General features: G+C 39.4%; 1 protein-coding gene across 1 annotated transcript in view; it reads left to right on the top strand.

Moving 5' to 3' along the window:
* Positions 1 to 452: 452 nt before the first annotated feature.
* LOC149321509 (synapsin-2-like) overlaps positions 453 to 20,581 on the top strand; it is a 238,285-nt gene continuing 218,156 nt past the window's right edge. Inside the window, exon 1 of the mRNA XM_089523425.1 lies at positions 453 to 957. Coding sequence (XP_089379551.1) covers positions 560 to 957 — 398 coding nt within the window. The 5' untranslated portion in view covers positions 453 to 559. The remainder of the gene's footprint in view (positions 958 to 20,581) is intronic.

The following is a 20,581-nucleotide window of genomic DNA, read 5'->3' as shown; positions in this document are numbered from 1 at the left end:
TTTGGAGGCTAAGAAGCATGACTGTTGTCTCTCTCTCTGAGTGATCTTGGCTTTTTGAACTAAGCCCGTCCTCCTCTTGCCTCGCATTTGGGGCCGAGAGACAGGGCTCCGGGGGTCTCTCTCTCTCCTGAGCTTTTCATTTAGTCGCGTCCTCCATTTGGAGGCTAGAAGGGGCCTGACTGAGGGTTGTGAGCTCTTTTCTTTCCACGGGCGGCTCTGGGCCCCACAATGAACTCCAACTCCCAGAAGTCCATAGCAGCCTTGAGCCAAACCGGGTTCTCCCTGCAGTGTGGATGCAGCCAGGGTCCCCCTTCCTTCGGAGGAAGGAGGGCGGTCTTTGGGAGGGCCGGGCGCCTCCTCCTGCTCCTCCTGGGCCTGCCTCCTTCCCTCTCCTCCTTCTCTCTCTCTCTCTCTCTCTCTGCCTCCTGGAGCCACCACCATCCCTGCCTCCATCCCCAGAAGAAGAGCCTCGGCGGCGGCGGCATCCTCCTTCTCCTCCTTCTCCTCCTCCGGAGCCCCTTCCTCCTTCCCTTCTCCCCTCGGGTCCCTTGGCGGCCAGATGATGAACTTTCTGCGGCGCCGGCTCTCGGACAGCAGCTTCATCGCCAACCTGCCCAATGGCTACATGACCGACCTCCAGCGCCCCGAGCCCCCGCAGCCCCTGCAGCAGCCTCAGGCGGCGGCCTCGCCCTCCTCCTCCTCCTCCGCCTCGGCCTCCCCGGCCTCGGAGCGGAGGCACACGCCGGCCCCGGCCCCGGCTCCCCAGCAGCAGCAGCAGCAGCAACAGCAGCAGTCGGTGGGCAGCAGCTTCTTCAGCTCGCTCTCCAACGCCGTGAAGCAGACGGCGGCCTCGGCGGGGCTGGTGGACCCGGGGCCAGGGGCTGCCTCCTCCTCTGCCTCTGCCTCGGGGAGAAAGTTCAAGCTCCTGCTGGTCATCGACGAGCCCCAGACGGAATGGTAGGCGCAGGGCTTGGGACACACAGGGACACACGTGTACCACACACACAAAACACAGACACAGACCTACAAAGCATGCATATATACACAGACACAGACATATTACAATACACACACACACATATATATATATACACACGTACCTATGAACGCAGGCACAAGCATACAAAAGACATACACAAATATATACCACACACACACAAAACAGATACATAGACACAGACACAGACATGCAAAACATACATATATACACATGCACATACATACAATATATATATATATATACACACACACACATATATGTACACAGACACAGACATACAAAACACACACATACATATATACTACACACACACAAAACAAGGACACATATACACAGACATAGAAACCATACACATATACACACATTTACACAGACATACATTTATACACACATACATCTTTACCAACACATATACACAGACACAGACATACAAACCATACACACACATACATGTATGCACACATATATATTTATACACATGTACATATATACACAGACACATACATATGCACATACATATGTACACACATACGTATGTACACAGACATTTACACCCAAAACACACACATAAATATATCACACATACACAAAAACCCACAGACACATATATACAGACACAAAACATACATATATACACATATATACACACACATACCTATATACACAAAGACACACACAAAACAAACACAGATATATACACACACATAGTATATGCTCACAAAACCACATATTTCATTTATTTATTAATATTTATTTATTTATTTATTTCAAGGATTTATATATCCCGCTTTTCTCCCACAATGGGATTCAAGGTGGGTATACACACATATACACACACTTACATATGCATATATGCACACAAACAGAAAACACAGACACAAATACACACACACACACACAAACATAAATATGCACATATGCACACACAAACAGAAAAACACACAAATACACACATACACACACAAACAAAAACACACACAAATACATATATATGCACACACAAACAAACATACCCACCCAAACATACATATACACAGAAACAAAACACACACACACACACAAAGACTCTGTCACTTCAGATGTGTGCTGGGCAGCTGCATTGACTAGGCTGTTCCTAGTTGTTGTTGTGTGCCTTCAACTCGTTTCCAACTTTTGGCGCCCCTATAATGGGGTTTTCTTGGCAAAGTTTGTCCAGAGGAGGTTTGCCATTACCTTCCCCTGAGGAGGCTGAGAGAGTGTGACCTGCCCAGGGTCAGCCAGTGCGGTTCCATGGCTGAGCTGGGAATACAACCCTGGTCCCAGAGTCCTAGTCTAACACTCAAACCACTGTGTCATGCTGGGTCCCTTGTAGGGCGACGCTCTCGCAGGGTTTGCTTGGCAAGTTTCTTGAGAGAGCATTTGCCATTGCAAAGAGAACAGCTTGGCCAGGGTCACTTGGTAGTTTTCCATGGCTGAGTGGGGATTTGAGCCCTGGTCATATTCCAGGGCTCTAACCACTACACCATGCTGGCTCTTCTGTTGGGGTGCAACAAGTGCCCCTCCAATCGCTTCCTTGTGTGTGTGCCCCCAGGTGGGATGACATCTGTGAGGAGATGAGATGCCATCTAGGGCGAAGGTGTGCCTTCAGGGTCACCTCCCAATTTACTCCATGCCCTAAAGAACTTTCATGTATGTATGTGTATATATAGGCAGAAGGGTAGGGGAAGGATCAGGTTGTCCCCTGATGCTATTGCATGTTTGCCAGAGAGTACATGCCCTGGGGAGTTACAATTGATTGCAGATTCCCAGGATGGGTACACCCTACACTTGGTAAATTTCACGTACAGCACCAGTGTGCAGCATCGCACATGACGATCCATGGGAAGATTGCATGTGATTCTTTGGAAATGAAGGAAGAGCTCGCTAAATACTGCATTAGAATTGTGAGATCAAAGATGAAACCCATGAAGCTTATTATTATTATTAGTAAGCTTTAATTATATAGCATATTTATATAGAGGTATAGAAATAGCCATCTGTCAGGAGTGTTTTCTGACTGTGTCTTCCTGTATGGCAGGAGTTAGACTGGATGACCCTTGGGGTCTCCTTCGATGCTAGGATTCTGGTCTCACACAGATAAGTTTACAAAATGATAGGTAACAACGTTATGAGATTTGTCTGCATACCATAAACATTTTAGAATAATAAATACAATTATGTATTTTAAAAAATTGAGCAGCAAATAGAATGTAGCTCTTTAATTACCGTAGGTCTCATTGGATTCCTTTCCCCACCAGTGAGTTTATCCTCAGCAGATCTGGAAGTAAATAAAGATTTAAATTTATAATAGTACAGTGAGGCGTAGTGGTTTGAGTGTTGGACTACAACTGGAGATCAGGGTTCGATTCCCAGCTTGGCCAGGAAACCCACTGGGTGACCTTGGGCAAGTTGCATGCTCTCAGCCTCAGAGGAAGGCAGTGCCAAACTTCTGAACAAATCTTGCCAAGAAAACCCCATGATAGGTTTGCATTAGGGTCACCATAAATCATAAATGACTTGAAGGCACACAACCTATGTTCAGTAAGGTTGAAGAAAGCCACTTCTTGCAACACCAAGATATATTGTGTTTCTCCTTTATCCGAATAAATGGCCAGTTACCTAATTTTGCTGCTATCTTTGGTTGAGGCTCTGAAAAATATTTGCATGGTGAACTCTGAATGATCTGGAAACACCTGATGCTACAGAATTACTCAAGCTAGGAAGGTGTGAATGTGATCAGCAATCTGGACAGGAGACAAATGGGAACCCTGTAGAAAATGAGGAGATGTGTTTTTTGAAAATGGGGAAAATGTTTACACCAAATCAACTATGCTCATAAAATGTACCCCAGATTATAATTCAAAAGGAATGCCTTTGTGCAACATTTTAAATCTCGTGATTTGGCTTTGTGCCTTTCAGCCATGTTTATATGTCATCCCTAAAAGCCTGTGCCCTAATGACTTGCAAAGGCTAAAAGGGTAGTCCTTGATAATAGCTGTTTCGGAATAAGATCCACTGTGTTCAACACAGACTTAGCCAAATATTTACATAGGTACAAAAAGGTAAAGGTAAATCCAGTTAAACCCAACGGCTCGCTTTACAAGACTTGTACAGAACTGCACTGTTGTTTTTGCTGCATCTGACTTGCACTGGTATGTTTCTAGATGTATTTTATAATATGCATGGAAATTAAACAAAGGTTTTTAAAGATGTACTACACATACTACACGTACAATGCTTCCTATTTTTCATTATCTTTTTATCTGCATGTGCTACTGAATATTATTTTTGTAGAAAATTTAAAAAAACCCCATAATACAGTGAATGACTCAGGATCTAATTAGATTAGTCTGCACTCTCTTGTTCTTAGTTTTCTTTGTAAATGATGGCTATGGACAACAAACCAATAGAATTTACAGAAGGAAATACTGCTTTTTAATATCTAACCGAAAGGCGTATTGTGAATTTAAAGCAATATTCATTACAAGTTGGAGGTGATGCTGCTTTGATAGCTTGTAAAGCAGGAGACAAATTCAATACTAATTTTATCTATAAGCCATGACAGACGAAACTTCCATGTTCAGAGACATTATATTAAGAGTACTAAATGCTGTGTGCAAATAATGTGAGATTATTATCAGTTTTATGTCTTTATTGGGAATTTCCAAGGATAATTGGTTGGCTGTTACTAAAAACAAAATGATAGACTAGAAGCACCTTGCTCTGTTCCAGAAAGGCAAGTTGTATGAAAGGTTCAGTGACTGTAATTGTCAACTGTTTGCCAAGCCTTTTGGCTTCTCTGCAGCAATATAATGTAAGCAGTTTTCACTACTGGGCTAGTGATGACTATGGACCTTTGAACATTGGCTTTCACTCTTTACATTTGCCATTTTCAAAAGCTCTTTGAATCCTTATGTCTGTTATAACAGATTCTGTATCGATGGTTTCTGTTTGGAGCAGTGTAACCCACCATCTCTTGGTTTTCCACATGTAGATAATGTAACTGGTTTAAGAAAGCCCAGTTATAGTGTACCCAGTTTTGTATATCTTCCAAGTAAGGTCTTTTCTAAGCTTGCATGGAAAACAACTGCTTTTATTTCTAAAGCTTTGGTTTTTCAAAGTGAGAAGTTGAGCTCTGCACAATGGATTTGCTGGATTTCATAATGGAAAAGTGAACTGAAGCTAAATGTTACATGGAATAAATTTGTTTGATTAGGAAACCATATTTATATTAAGTATGAATATAACATTTGTTTGGTCATTTTAATCATTTTATCTGTATATCTATCAGTTGTTAGAACCTCATTCTTCACATTTGTGTGTGAAATTATTGGCTGGTGTTTATTGTATGGGATATTAATATTGACTATTTATATATGAAGTACATTGGTTACCAGACAGTTTTGGCCCTGATTCAAAGGCCCGATATTAATGTTTAAAATCTCAAATGGCTTAGGACCAGTCTACCAGAATAAGAGCAACCAGTACTTTCATGTGTTCCTGGATGATTATAGAAGTCTTCTTTGGTTTGTGATGCCCATAATGCTGCATGGTGACTACCAAAAAAAGAGCTTTCTCAGCAGCAGCCCCTTAAATGTGGAATCTTTCTTTTAGCATAATTAGTAAACTTTAGACACTACACTAAGACTTTCTTCTTTGGGCAGATATTCAATTTTTTGGGTTTTACCTTTTTTTACTTTTGTCATTTATATTTCCTGGCTTTTGACACTCTAATATTTTGGTGGTTGATTTGTATTTGTTTTTACTTTTTAAAATATTTATAAGCCACCTAAGGGCATATAAATGAATAAATATAGCTATACTTCAGAAGGCATTTTTGGTATTCTTTAATTGCTATTCCAATATTTAAAAATACACCTTTAAAATGTTTCTTATTTGTTAGTTGTAGGAGGGCAATGGCAAACCTCCTCTGAACTGTCTTACCAAGAATATCTGGTGACAGGTTCACCTTAGGGTTGAAATGCACAGATATAGGATGGGGGACACCTGGCTGAATGAAACTACGTGTGAAAGGGTGTCGAAGTAGACCAGGAGTCGAAGTAGACCACAAGTTGAACATGAGTCAACAGTGTGATGCGGCAGCTAACAAGGCCAATGCGATTTTAGGCTGCATCAATAGAACTATAGTGTCTAGATCAAGGTAAGTAATAGTGCCACTCTATTCTACTTTGGTCAGGCCCCACCTGGAATACTGTGTCCAGTTCTGGGCACCACAATTTAAAAAGGATGTTGAGAAACTGGAGCGTGTCCAAAGGAGGGCAACTAAAATGGTGAAGGGTCTGGAAACCATGTCCTGTGAGAATGTTTAGTCTGGAGAAGAGAAGGTTAAGAAGTGATATGATAGCCCTGTTTAAATATTTGAAGAGATGTCATATTGAGGAGGGAGCAAGCTTGTTTTCTGCTGCTCCAGAGGCTAGAACATGGTACAATGGATGCAAACTGCAGAAAAAGAGATTCCACCTCAACATTAGGAGGAACTTCCTGACAGTAAGGGCTGTTCGACAGAGGAACACACTCCCTCGGATTGTAGCAGAGTCTCCTTCTTAGAGGTCTTCAAACAGAGGCTGGATGGCCATCTGTCGGAGATTCTTTGATTTAGATTTCCTGCATGGCAGGGGGTTGGACTGGATGGCCCTTGTGGTCTCTTCCAACTCTATGATTCTATGATTCTAAGTCAGAAATGACTTGAAGGCACACAACAATAACAATGTTACCTATGGTTAGCTAGTTAGAAGAGCTACAGCAAGATTCATGATGCGTTAATATCCAGTGTTCTAGAGATATCACCAGGTAGTACACCAGTCTGATCCCTCATCCAGTAGGTTGCCAGATTTTTCAATTTTTTAAAAAACTGTATCATGCAGTACTTGCCATTTTGCTTCACTGGCAACCCTGTGGAATTGAATCCAGTTGTAGATATGTGCAACCAGCTTAGCTGAAGCAGATATTCATCACCATTGCCTCTTCCCCATGGTTGCTCGTCTTCCAACCGAAAATGCTACACCAGTATTGGGAGAATCTATAGAATGGGATGGGCTGCAGTGCAGGGGAAAGAGTAGACATTGGCAATTGGGGGAAACCCTGCCGTGTGTGTGTGTGTGTGCGCGCGCGCGCGTGTGACCAACTAGGTCAGTGTATGTGTGTTTGTGTGCATCTGATAGGCTTTCTTAACATAAAGAAAACTCCCAACAAAAATATTCAGGGAAAAGGCCTGATTTCTCACAGAGAATAATCTGTTTCCAGATGCCTGTTGCTTTGAGATAATATAATAGAAAAGCTATAGGAAGATTCATGGTGCATTAATATCCAGTGTTCTTATCAGTCTGATCCCTCATCCTGAAGCTGTTTGCATCATTTTAGTCAAGGCAGCACAAGGCAGTGGATCAATGTTTCTTGTTGTTCATACTTAAAGTAAATACAAAAAAACCCCAAAGAGGTCCAATAGCATATATGTCAAAACTCAAAAACATAGTCATGTTAATCTAGAATATGAATATATAAAGGGATCCTGTAGCACCTTTGGGACTACCTGTGTGAAAGATGTTTTAGCATAAGCCTTTGTAGACTTGGTCTACTTCCTCAGATGCATGTAGTCAACTGGTGCCCAGGAGGGAGCTTTATAATCTGACTCTATGAATAGCCATAGAAATGCAAACTTTGGATATGGTGATGAAGTGACAAGTTCAGTTTTAATTATGGTAGCTGAGAGTCACTGGCAGGAGGAAAGATGTTGCCTAAGGCCAGGGTGGGTGGATGGCCATATGAATTGTGGAGAGAGTTTTGAAGTATGGTGTGTGCAGGCTGAGAACCAGAAAGGAAATGTGACAAACTGGCCAAGAGAGCCCTCGTGTAGTTGTGGGGTTAGCTAGTGTTATAATATGTTTAGTGAGCCAGGAAGCCACTATCTCTATTGAACCCACTGTTGATGGATTACCTTAGATGAGTTTGTAGATAAATTCTACTTTAGTTGTTTCTCTTTATAATCATCTCTTGTATTTTTTCCCCCAAAGACTGCTGTCTTGAGGTCAGAGATGAAATACCCAGGAAGACTGAATATTTTTGTAACATTATTGACTTTCTTTTTAAAAAGTATTAACATTCTTACTTTTTTATATAAAACACATGTTTCTGATTCATTAAAAATACACTAAGACTTCTTGTTGCTGTGTGGCTTCAAATTGTCTCCAGCTAATGGCAACCCTAAGGTGAACCTATCATGAGATTTTCTTGGCAAGATTTATTCAGAGTGAGTTTGCCTGTGCCTTCCTCTGTAGAGGAGAGAGTGTGACTTGTCCAAAATCATCCAGTGGGTTTCCATAGCTGATTCAGGATATAAACCCTGGCCTCCAAAGTCATACTCCAATGCTCAGACCACTACACCATAGTAGCTGTCTGTTAAGCCTTCTACCATTTTGCTAATTTCTTTGGAAACTTAAGAGGCTGTGCAGCTGTGCCGGATCGGGGCCATGGCAACCATACGTTGTGGCCCTGATCTCTCCTCTCCACAGCGCAAAGAGGAGCTGCAAAAGCGGCTCCTTTTTGCATCCTGAAAAGGGCATGATAGCCATAGCGCCACAGCTTTAAGGCGTTCCTTTGGTGCCACATCATGTGGATGCAGCGCCAGAGGAGCACCGTGATGCCGCACAATGTATGGAACGGCATGCAGCATCGCACTGCCCTGGGAGTGGAGTCAGGGCATGCGTCATGTGGACGCCACACCCAAACTCCACCCCTAGGCCAGCCTTAATAACTGGTGTGCACAGTACCATAGTCTACAGAATCACCAAATTATTATGCAGCTGAATTTCTTCTTGTTGCTGCCAATTTATTCTCTCTCTATGCTGAATCCATCTGACCCTTAACATAAATAGCAGCTTGCGTGTTCAGCAGGGAGGTTTGACATAGCAGGCATTTAGGAACCAAGCTGGCTGAGCACAGCTGTATCTTGGGTATACATAGAACCATCAGCTGTGTGGTGCCCTTAATATTTAAACTAAAGCTATCTGTCAGTGATGGTATGAAATGCAGATAGAATCAATGGTCTCAATAATCAGAATTGCTAAAGGAAAAGTAACATTTATTATATTGTGCTTCATTATAAATGTGGGACCATGATCCAAAAAATCTTCTGTTTTGTTCTTTTAAGAAGATGTGTAACCAGGTTTGTATTTCCTTTTAAATACTATATAAAGGCTCCAAACAACAGCAGTAATAACAGACTTACTTTGTGCTGAAGTATTGTCAGCAGGGCAAAAACTAAACATGACCCAAAAAACAAAAAACCTAACCCCAAACAGGAATCAAAGAGAGCATCTGAACAAAAAAGATTATTATTATTATTATTATTATTATTATTAAACTTTATTTCTAGAGCGCCGTGTACAGTCTTGTTGTTTTTAAATCCAAGCAGTGATTTTTTTACATTTTACCACGAGTTTGGATGGTGCCAGATAATAGTTTTGGAATATTTTGAAAACTTCCTAATTTGCTACTAATGGTTTTGTAAGATACAGGTTTTAGAACATGAATATTATTCCTGAAAACAGTAAAATGGATTAGATGAAAGTGGATAATTGCTCTAAAAATTTAAGCACCTTACCCTTTCAGAATATTGAATCATTTCATGAACACATTTAATTCCTTAGTGGCATGAATACTTCTTTTAGGGTGGATAGGCATATATGTAATTTTACAGTGTGTTGTGATTGTCAGGATTTCTGTACTGGAAAGAAGTACTCTTATTCTCTGAGGAATTATTCAAATATAAACATATATATGATGTATATATAGGCAGAAAACCTTGCACAACTAAGGTGGCATTGAAAGAAAGTACTTGCATTTTGTATATTAATAATAATAATAATAATAATAATAATAATATGTTTTATTTATAAACCGCTTTTCCGCAGTGATCAAAGCGGTGTACAGGTAAAAATTGCAATGACAGAGTAGATAATACAGAATAAAAATTGCAATACATAAATAAAACTTCAATAAAAACATTACAGTTATACAAATTAAAACCATTACATCAAATCCAGGCTAGCTGAGTGCAGTTGATAGTACAGTACATATTATTTGCATTATTTTAATTCTTTGTGAAAGGTTGCATCCGTACAGTAGAAATAATCTAGTTTGACACTACTTTAACTGCCATGTCTCAATACTATTGAACTCTGGAATTTGTGGTTTTGTGAGACAGTTAGCCTTTCCTGTCAGAGTGCTCTGGTGCCCCCAACAAACTACAGTCCCTAGAATTCCATGGATGGAGCCATGGCAGTTAAAGTGGTGTCAAACTCGATTATTTGTGGATTGTGGGCACAGCCAGAGAGACTAAACTGAATTTCAGGGCAAAGTTTTAAACTATCATTTTCTATTTATTTCACAAGATACCCATCTCAATGGCAATACCACTTTCTTCCCACATCACCTTGGTGTTCTGATACACCCTGCAACAGTTGTGCATGTACTACAAGCTCAGTGAGATGGGAATACAAATATCAGTGATTGTCATTGGCAATCTTTTTCTCCGCTCAGTTCCCCCTCAAATTTTAGCTAATTTTATTTTAAATGTTTTTATACTGTGATATATTATGATTATTTTAACATTGTTGTTTTAGATCTGTGATAGGGCATTGGGTATGGGTTTAATTCTGAATTTTGTTGTAAATTTGATGTATTTTCACTGTTGTAACCCACCCTGATTCCATGTGATTGGGCAGGCTATAAATAAATCATTTACTGTATTATTATTATTATTATTATTATTATTATTATTATTATTCCTTGTGCTTTTGAAAGAGCAAAGAATGAGCATACATGTTCCTGTCCATTCACAATGAATTTTATTTTCTTGCTTCAACAGAATATAGGGGACATTAAATGGCTGCAGTCAGGGGCTGTAGTGGGAAAAGAGAGTTGGAGAAAAATCTATTTCTGCTTGAGCTTTTGTTGACAATGCCAGGACAGGAATCTCCTTCTCAGAACCTGTTCCCATTTTCAAATTATTTTCTCCCCTTGAAGTGCATGTTAGGTGGATTTATAATTGGTTGACCTTCTGAACCCAAAGGGCGCTCAACAATGGTTCTTCTTCATCATGGATAGAAATGACTAGTGGGGTGCCACAAGCTCATCACTTTGTTTCCTTTTTGGCAATGGAGGAGTGATAAAATTGGAGTTATCCACATGTATAGAACTTGCAGATGCTACCTCACCAAGGTTAGGCCTGGCACCAGCATGAAGCATACCTAGGCAATCGCCAGATCCAGATGTAGCCAGAATATCTGAAGTGTAGAACATTGGTAGTTGACCCACTTTAGACATGGCAGAGGATTGTAGAAAATATTTTTAAAACCATACCTTGTTTGGAAATCTATTACTCATTGAGATCCTGTGTTAGCCTTGCAAATTATAATGTTGTAAAATTCTCTAATTATTGCATTGAACTGTGGAACAGCAATTTGTTATTCTTTGCTCTCTACCTTTCAACTTTATTCTCTCTGTACTCACCATGAAAATCGTAATGACTTCATTACAATAACGTTTAATAAGAGTAATAATTACAGTCCCATATCAGAGTGAAAGGAAATAATGTTCAGTCATTTAAACTTCCAACTGTAATGGTACAATGTGTACAAATCCAATTTGTAATAGTTCATGATGACATACTACTGTCCCTGTTAATGAAAGCTGATTTACAAGACACTTCAAACTACATCGAGAATTATTCTACAGGAACAAGAGGAATTTCAGTCATCAAGCATTTCAGTACAATTTTTAAAAATCCACTTCAGAAAGTGGATTTTCAGTGAGTTAAAAATGTTTTTAACCATAAAGAATGGTCACCTTTACAAGAACTGGTATATTCATTTATAATTTTTAAGAGATGTACTGTATTGGTAAAACAGATCCAGAATCTTTATATGTTCACTGCGACATCTGTGCTGTTTGCTTCATTTGAAGGGCTTGTGGCATCTTTGATGACTTGCCCTTATATCCTTCACTATTTCTTTTGTATGGCACTTAATCCCAGAACTTGCAGATGAGGCTGCTCCTTCAGTTTTCTTTAAAAACATTATTTTCTGTCTCCATTAGTCTTATCTTTGAGAGAGTGGCCCTTAAGTATAAGGGCTGTTTTGTAGTGACTTGAGTGTTGGTCTGTGACCCTGGAGAACAAGGTTTGAATCCCTGCTCAGCCATGAAAATCCACAGGGTGACCTTGGGCAAGTCACAGTCTCCCAGCCTTGAGGATGGCAATGGCAAGCCGCCTCTGAAGACACGTGCCAAGTAAATCCTGTCTTGAAGGTAAAACAACACACAACACACACAGCCTCTCTCAAGCACTGACCACTTTTTGTCCGCTTAATTGTTTCTTGTTGTTGTGTGCCTTCAAGTTGTTTCTGATTTATGGTGACCCTAAGGGAAGCCTATCATGAAATTTTCTTGGCAAGTTTCTCCAGGGGGGGTTGCCATTACCAGCCTCTGAGGCTGAGAGAGTGTAACTTGCCCAAGGTGGGTTTCATGGCCGAGCTGGGATTTTAATCCTGGTCTCCAGGATCTTAGTCCAATGCTCACACTACTATGCCATGCTGGCTTTTGTTTGAGAGGAGTTACTACATTGTATTTGATATCTTCTCAGAGTTCATGCTGTTTATTACTTGATTGCTTTCTAATAGCCAATTGATATTACTTTAGGAATTAAATGTATACAAGTAATATATTTAATACAAACCAAGCTCCCCCCTCCCCCCACATTATTTCAGTAATATTGTTAGCCAGTGCTATGCAAGGCATACTTGTAAAGTGGTTTAGGGTTAAAACCAATGTGGTTATATCTGATAAACAATTGAGATGCACTGTAGCTAGGAAAAAAAGAGTGTAGAATTAGATGGGAGGAAGAGATTTGCAGTGGACATTGAGATGTTGCCCCCCTTTGTAGTGCTTCTGAAATGCTCAGTGTTTACCTTTGTAAATGAATAGGTATCACAAAAAGTACCATAATTTTTCAGTCTTCTTAACACGAGCACAACACAGCTAGATGCTGTGCTGTGCCAGTGTATCCACAAAGCAGCTCATCCCAAAGCAACTGAGACATGCAGCTGTATGGCATCATTTTTCTTCAACAGGTCTCCACTGCAAGACTTTAGGCATTTAATAAGGGAGTGAAGAAGTAATGAAAATACAGGAAGTGCCATTCTGCAGATAACTACTGTTATCCAACCTAGGACAAAGCCAGGATTGAAACCTATGCTTAACTCAGGTTGGATAACAGTAGTCCCTGCACAGTCTCACAGACAAAATATACAGACTTGCTGCAGACTTGTAAGCAACTGCTAATAAGATGACAAACTGATCATGCCAGATCTGTCCATGCTGGCAGCTGCATCTGATACTCTGATGAAGAAAGGAAATTTACCCCTGAGATATCCTGAAAACTGTGGGGGAGGTTGTATCCATTCAGGTGAGGCATAGGGTTATGCAACTAAGGCACAATAATCATTGTGTGCCATAGAGGTTGTCTAGATAAGATTATTATTAGGAAATTATATTTAAAGTAATCACTTCAAATAGGTTGTTGGTATCACTAAATATAACTAGTACTAAAAATAAGAAATAAAATAAGAAATAATAAAAAAAGAAAATGAAAGGCTAATATCTTACAAAATTTCAGAACCTATGAGATGTATCACATACTAATTAAATTCTAAAGTAATAATGTGTCATTAATTTGTTGTTCTTAAAGTAGATGAATATTGTTCTCAGAGCATGAATCTGCTGTCAGTACAATCTCAGTCTTGCTAGTGAGGATGTTAGGCTCACTTTACACAGCCTCTTCACCATCTGTTTTTCTCTTATAGAGTTGCCATAGTGCCTAGGAAGCAGGGTATTGCCTGGTTTGCCAATTAGGGTCTTATCTGGTCTGGACTGTTACCTTTCATTACATAGTAAAAAGCCCTAGTCTTCTCCAACCCTTGTTGTTTTAGAGGTATCAGAGAAAATTGTGTGTGTATGTCCCTTCAAGTTGCCTATTGACTTATGGTGACCCCATGAATTTCATAGGGTTTTCTTAGGCAAGGAAAACCCAGGTTGTTTTGCTAGTTCTTTCCTCTGAAGTATAGCCTACAGCACCTAGTACTCATTGTCAGCACAAAATAACATTCTTCTCAAACATTCAGGAAGAAGCAAACCTACTTATGTCCTTGAGATTTTCTAGGTAGTGACTGTAGTCACTGTGGTTTAGTGGTTTAAGTGTCAGCATATGATTCTGGGAGATCAGGGGTCAAACTCTCTCATCCTGAGAGGAAAGCAATGGCAAACTTGCCTCTGACTAAATCTTGCCAAGAAAATCCTGGGTTAGGATCACCACAAATAGGACCAAACCTGAAGGCACATAATAACACCATCAACAAAGGCCCGGTATAGATGGGCAGGAAGGGACGGCGAGAAGGTGCCCTTTTCTGCCCCAGATTGTTGCTGCAACAACTGCATGGGTGTGGCAATGGATCTGTTCCAAAAAGGCGTCATTAGTGCCCTGGAGCGGCGCGGTAACATCTCTTGTGTGCCGTGCCATTTGGACACAGTGCAGAAGCGTGTGTGCCGTGTGAAGGTGTGTGTACCAAAATGGTGTCGGGAGAGCGTGGAACGTCTGCACACTCTGCTCTCCCCAGCCCTAATTTTGGCCCCAGGCCGCCACAAAGCAATGGTCTGTATTGGGCCAAAGTTAATAAGAGGAAGCTGTTTGTCTTGACTGATACTTTTAACTGCCATATGTAGAATCAAGCTTAGTGCTTATTTCTAATTAGTCAGAGTCACAGGGGGAACTTACATTGTGTTACATATAGACGTGGATCAATAGTTTCTTTATTTGGACCTCATACTAATAGTGAGTTTTAAGACACAAGACAGATGTTAGTGGCAGTAGAAGAGCAAGGGGCAATTTTGCGTATATTTTAGGCTCAGTAGTAGATGCATTTTGTCCAATAAGAACTCACCTAGAGGTGGATTGGGGGAGAGGAGGGTTGTGCCAGGAGTGCAGCCCTCAAAGTTCCTGGGGGCAGGCTCATTGCAGCCTACTAGGTTCTGACAGTTGCCCACCCTTGCATTAGACTGTGAGACAGGACTGAATTGAGTTGTCTATACGACAATCATACATGTATGCAGTGCCATCTAATTGTGGCTGTCAGCTTTTATTTGTTCCAGAGACATTGATAGTATCTTACTCTGCATATAATAGGATGTAATGATGTATTCTCCATGCTGTGAAAAGAAGGTTGTCATATTAAATACAGAGCAGAGCTCCTGTGCCTTTAATGGCACAATCATTAATGGCATAAGATCTCAGCCCTGTGTTTCACCAGGCAGCTCTGTGTGATTGCCATGTCTGCTTATTTCTGCAGATTGACACAGAAACAGAAATATCTTGTTTACTAGTTAGATTGCACTACAATTGTAGTAAACAGTTAGTGTGCTCTAAAATTGTTTAGCTTGTAGGTTAGTTTCACTAAGCAGCACTGAACCATAGAACCATTGTACCCCACAAATAAATAAATTACATACATAATTGCTAATTTTCATAATATAATATTTGTTAGCCTCCTTTCTTGCCATTAAGAAAGGATAAGAAAAATACAAATGCAATAAGAATGCAAAATAAGAATGTAATACTTATTAGCTTATGTGAATTAAAAAACAACCCTTAGGATTAATTAATAAGAGAATTGGGAAATTCCTTTCAAAATGTCTCTCAAAATGCACTTAAAAGTCACCTTGAAAAGCAGCTAGATAATGTTATTCAATACACCATAAAGCATCTTCTTTCCCAATCACTGTATAACCTTTGAAGGATGATTTCATTATGCCATTGTTACAAAAAGCAAAACAAAAAACTTTTTGTTGGGGAGGAAGAATGTGCCTATTCCTTCCTAAATTAATTCTGAAGCTTAGACTGAATATATATCATAATGTTATAACACAATTCTGTAAACTTTGTCAATCTAATTAAAGGACGACCAAGCTGACTGTAAAATGCACACTAGTATGCCTATGTAGTAGTGCCAATGAGGTCATCATGTTTCATGACAAATTTAAAACTAAATATATACAGATGATGGTGCACGTGAAACAGGGTTTTGTGTGTGTGTGTGTGTGTGTTTGCAATATATTCAACTTCATCATGCTTGGTTATGAATAACCCAGCAGTGAGTGGGCCAGAATTAACAGAATGAACTTCAATAATGACAAATGTAAGATACTACATATAGGAAGGGGAAAAAAATGCACAGTTATAGTGATGCCTGGCTTCACACCTGGTGAGACTTGGCTTGACAACAATACATGTGAAGGGGACCTAGGAGTCCTATTAGACTACAAGATGAACATGAGTCAGCAGTCTGATGCAGCAGCTAAAAAAAGCCAATATGATCCTAGGCTGCATCAGTATGAGTGTAGTGTCTAGATCGAGGGAAGTAATAGTACCAATCTATTCTGCTTTGGTTAGGCCACACCTTGAATACTGTGTCCAGTTTTGGGCACCACAATTCAAAAAGGATGTTAGCAAGCTGGAATGTGTCCAGAGGATGGTGGAAACCATGCCCTGTGAGGAGTGGCTTAGGAGCTGGGTATGTTTAGCTTAGGGAAAAGAAAGTTAAGAGGTGACATAATAGCCATGTTTAAATATTTGAAGGGATTTCATATTGAGGAGGGAGCCAGCTTGTTTTGTGATGTTCCAGACTAGGACACAAAGCAATGGATTCAAATTACAGGAAAAGAGATTAAATATAAGGAAGAACTTCCTGAGGGTAAGAGCTGTTTTCTCATTCTCTGGAGGTTTTTAAACAGAGATTGGGTGACCATCTGTCAGGTGTGCTTTGATTGCATCTTCCTGCATGGCAGGGTGACCCTTGTGGTCTCTCCCAACTCTATGATTCTGGGATTATAAGTGGGCTAAAGTACGTAATGGTGCTACAATAGGTTACACAGCTAGCCCTTGGAACATTTCACAATTCATCTAATGTGCAGATCATATGTCCTGTGTGGATGTGTGTGGGTTTTGAAATCATCTGGCAATTTACAGTCACCTCATTAATTTTATAGAGTTTTCTTAGGCAACAAATACTCAGAGGTTAGTTTGCCAGTCCCTTCCTGTGAAATATAGCCTATAGCACCTGGCATTTGTTGGCAGTCTCCTATCCAAGTAATAACTAGAGCTTGACCCTGTTTAGCTTGCAAGATCAGATGGGATCTGGTGCCTTTAGGGCATCTAGTAATTCTAAATTGTTTCTCTCATGTGCTTATGTGGTCATTTTTTATCTATAATTTAGTGTGAACTGTATTATAGATAAACTGTATTTATACATTTACCAAAATAAATGTTAATGCTGTTGTTTTTATTGTTGAATAGAAGAAATGCAAGAAAAAAAATGAGTCATATGAAAAATAGAATTGTGCCAAACAAAATATATCCTTTTCAACCCACAGTATGCATTCCCTCCCTCCCCTCCAGTAAATTTCAATTAAGTAAGGAAAGAAAAACTGGTGTGTGCGTAAAGGTTAGTAAAATATGCTAATTCGTAAATATATCTAAAAATGCCTGCTAAATGGAATCACATTTCCCTGATGTCTGTCTTGATACTTATTTTCATTTTATTGCCTGAATGACTAGAACGGAAAAGAAAGTTTCAATTAACATAAATTTCACAACTGAAACAATAGCTTAAATTGTGTTTGGAATGGAATTGTTTTTAGTAACTGGTAAATAATATAAAAAGTTATTTGAGTTAGGTTTCACTAGAAGACAGTATTTAATTTGAAATAAATTGAATGTTTAAAAGTTTAGCATCCTGGTGAAAATACAGTATTGTCATAAAGTATCAGTTAACCCCCCCTCCCAAATAGATTTCATTTTATAGATTATTCATCAGTTGGAGATATAATTTATTAGTTAACTGAGGCATTTAATAATTCTGTAAGCAGCATGGTGTAGTGGTTTGAGTGTTGGACTATGACTCTGGAGACAAGGGTTCGATTCCCAGCTCATCCATAAATCCTATTGGTTGACCTTGGGCAAGTCACATGCTCTCAGCCTCAGGAGAAGGCAATGGCAAACCTCCACTAAACAAAGCTTGCCAAGAAAACCCCATGACAGGATCACCTTTAAAAAGATGCACAACAAAAACTTCACCTTTACTTGAAGGTGCACAACAAAAACAACAAAAAGCAAACATGATATGATAGTTTATATAATAAGTGATAATACTTTTTGGATTTTGTTTAAAGTAATATACCAATCTTGAGCAACTGTACGGGGTACAGTGCTTGCTATATGAATTAAGTAATTTTTTGCATGTTTTTTTTAGCACAATATGCAGATTTTTTTTACACTTAATCAAAATGTCATGCAGGGTTTTGAAGGAGTAAAAATGATATGAAAGCAGTTCAGATACCAATTTTGGCTGGCTGTGGTTTTATTATCATGTTTATTAATTTATATGTATTAATTTATTAATTATTATATGTAAAATTATAGGGAGTTTTAGTATGTGGTATCTGATAATATACCAATAAATACATAGGATTATTCTGCTTATTGAGCTCTGTAATGTACTATTTGCTGATATTAATCGTACAGTCACACAACTACACTGATAGCTAGCACTAGTTTACAGAATACCAATACTGTAGAACCAGAACCTGATATAATAATATCAGTGATCATTTCATCAGTGACTACTTTTTCACTCCTTGCCAAACACAAGTGTCAGTCCTGACAAACCTATCATATTGACTGCACATACTGGGCACTAATCAGCATGTGACGACTGTCAGGAAAGCCATGCTATCATGTAACTTAGTGCACATCCATCCACCCAAAAATGTATAGGCATACTGTCAGGAATTGCAAACAGTTCCTCTAGCACAACCAATCCATCACTAGGTGCTTAGGAATGCAGGAAGCCATGCTTATAGCTGTAAGCTTCAGAGTTTCCCCCAAGGCAATAACTGGATGGATGTAAAGGGGGCTAAGATTTTTCCAACTCAATTGTGTCATGGGAGAACCAGAAAAAGTGGTGTATAATCTCTTTGAATCCTCAGTCTGTGACTATAAGATGGACATAGAAGTGCCTTTTCTTATGGATTTCCAGTTGCATTTTCTTATGGATTCCTAAAGCCTTTAAGAGTAACTGTTAACATGGCATAAAACATTTGACCTAATGAACATTGGGTTTTTAATGGATAGCAAACAATTTAGAAAGCGATAAATAGTCTTTTGAAACACTGAAGAAAAGAAAGCTAAAAATGATTTTGAGTGTTTTTACCTGGATAGGTTACAAAAGGAACAATTAATAGTCATGCATACACAAACTTTACCATTTTAATATCTAAGACATAGATATTTATTGCAGAGATTGTAACTCAGTATACACCATGTTTCATGGATTTCATTTTTATTTATCCAATGTTTGCTAAATGTCCTCAAATCCAATTCTGTGAATACTTATAGTATATGCTCCATTTAGTACCTTTTGGTCCTGGTGGGTCCTGGTGGCACAGTGGTTAAATGCCTGTCCTGCATCCACTCACTGAAAACCATAAGGTAGCGAGTTCAAGACCAGCAAAAGGGCTCAAGCTTAACACAGGCTTGCATCCTTCTGAGGTCGCCAAAATGAGCACCCAGATTGTTGGGGGCAAATTAGGTTACAGTTGTAAACTGCTTAGACACTGCAAAGAATTAATGTTTGCTAAAACTGTTCAAGGTGTGAAGGTTTCTTGTTCATGTTGTAACAATATCTCCTCTACTTTTTAACTTAGTGCAGAGATTCACTGGTTATATATCATGCTCATTCCTCAACCATTTCATTTTTTACTACATTCAGGAAATCAATTGTTTGCAGAAAGCTCTATTTTTTTTTTTTTAATAAAACAGCGAAAGGAACTTGCAGGAAATCCTCTGAGGCACATAGAATGACTGAGTTTAGGACTGTATTTATTGTGCTGCTTTCCTATGGTATTGACTTAACTGCAGAACATTCTTCTTCTGAGTGACATGCCTTAGCTTCTCCAATCTTTGTTTCTATTCATGCAGTTGTTACTAGAAATCAAGCATTAATATTCTAAAGAAAACAGTGTTTCATTTTTGGCAATATTGGAGACTTTTTTTTTAAAACAAAATAGCTGTCATATAATAATAGATGATGGAAGCTGACTTTATGTTTTTGGAAGGCTGCGTAATGTTCTTGAACTGATACAAAATTCAAAGATATAGCCATGTTAGTTTGTAGAATCAGTATGTAGAGAAACCTTGTAGCACGGGGTAGGCAACCTGCGGCCCGCGGGCTGGATGTGGCCCAGCGAGGCCTTGGGACCGGCCCCAGCCCGGTCCTGCCGCCGATTGCCGCCGGGGCCTTTGGGGGGCAATTGTCTATAGAAGCCTCAGAAACATGCATTTATATTAACATTTTTTAAAAAATCAGCAAATTTTTTCGCGTGTCCTTCATTTTTTTTTTTTTTAAAAAGTGTCTTCCATTTGAAAATTTTGTCCTACAT

The sequence above is a fragment of the Sceloporus occidentalis genome, unplaced genomic scaffold, assembly GCF_023333645.1.
Source record: "Sceloporus occidentalis isolate IW3139 unplaced genomic scaffold, rSceOcc1.0.p SCAF_1, whole genome shotgun sequence".
In the NCBI taxonomy this organism is placed as follows: domain Eukaryota; kingdom Metazoa; phylum Chordata; class Lepidosauria; order Squamata; family Phrynosomatidae; genus Sceloporus; species Sceloporus occidentalis.
Note: the sequence above shows the minus strand (reverse complement) of the source record. Positions and strands in the feature narration are given on the sequence as shown.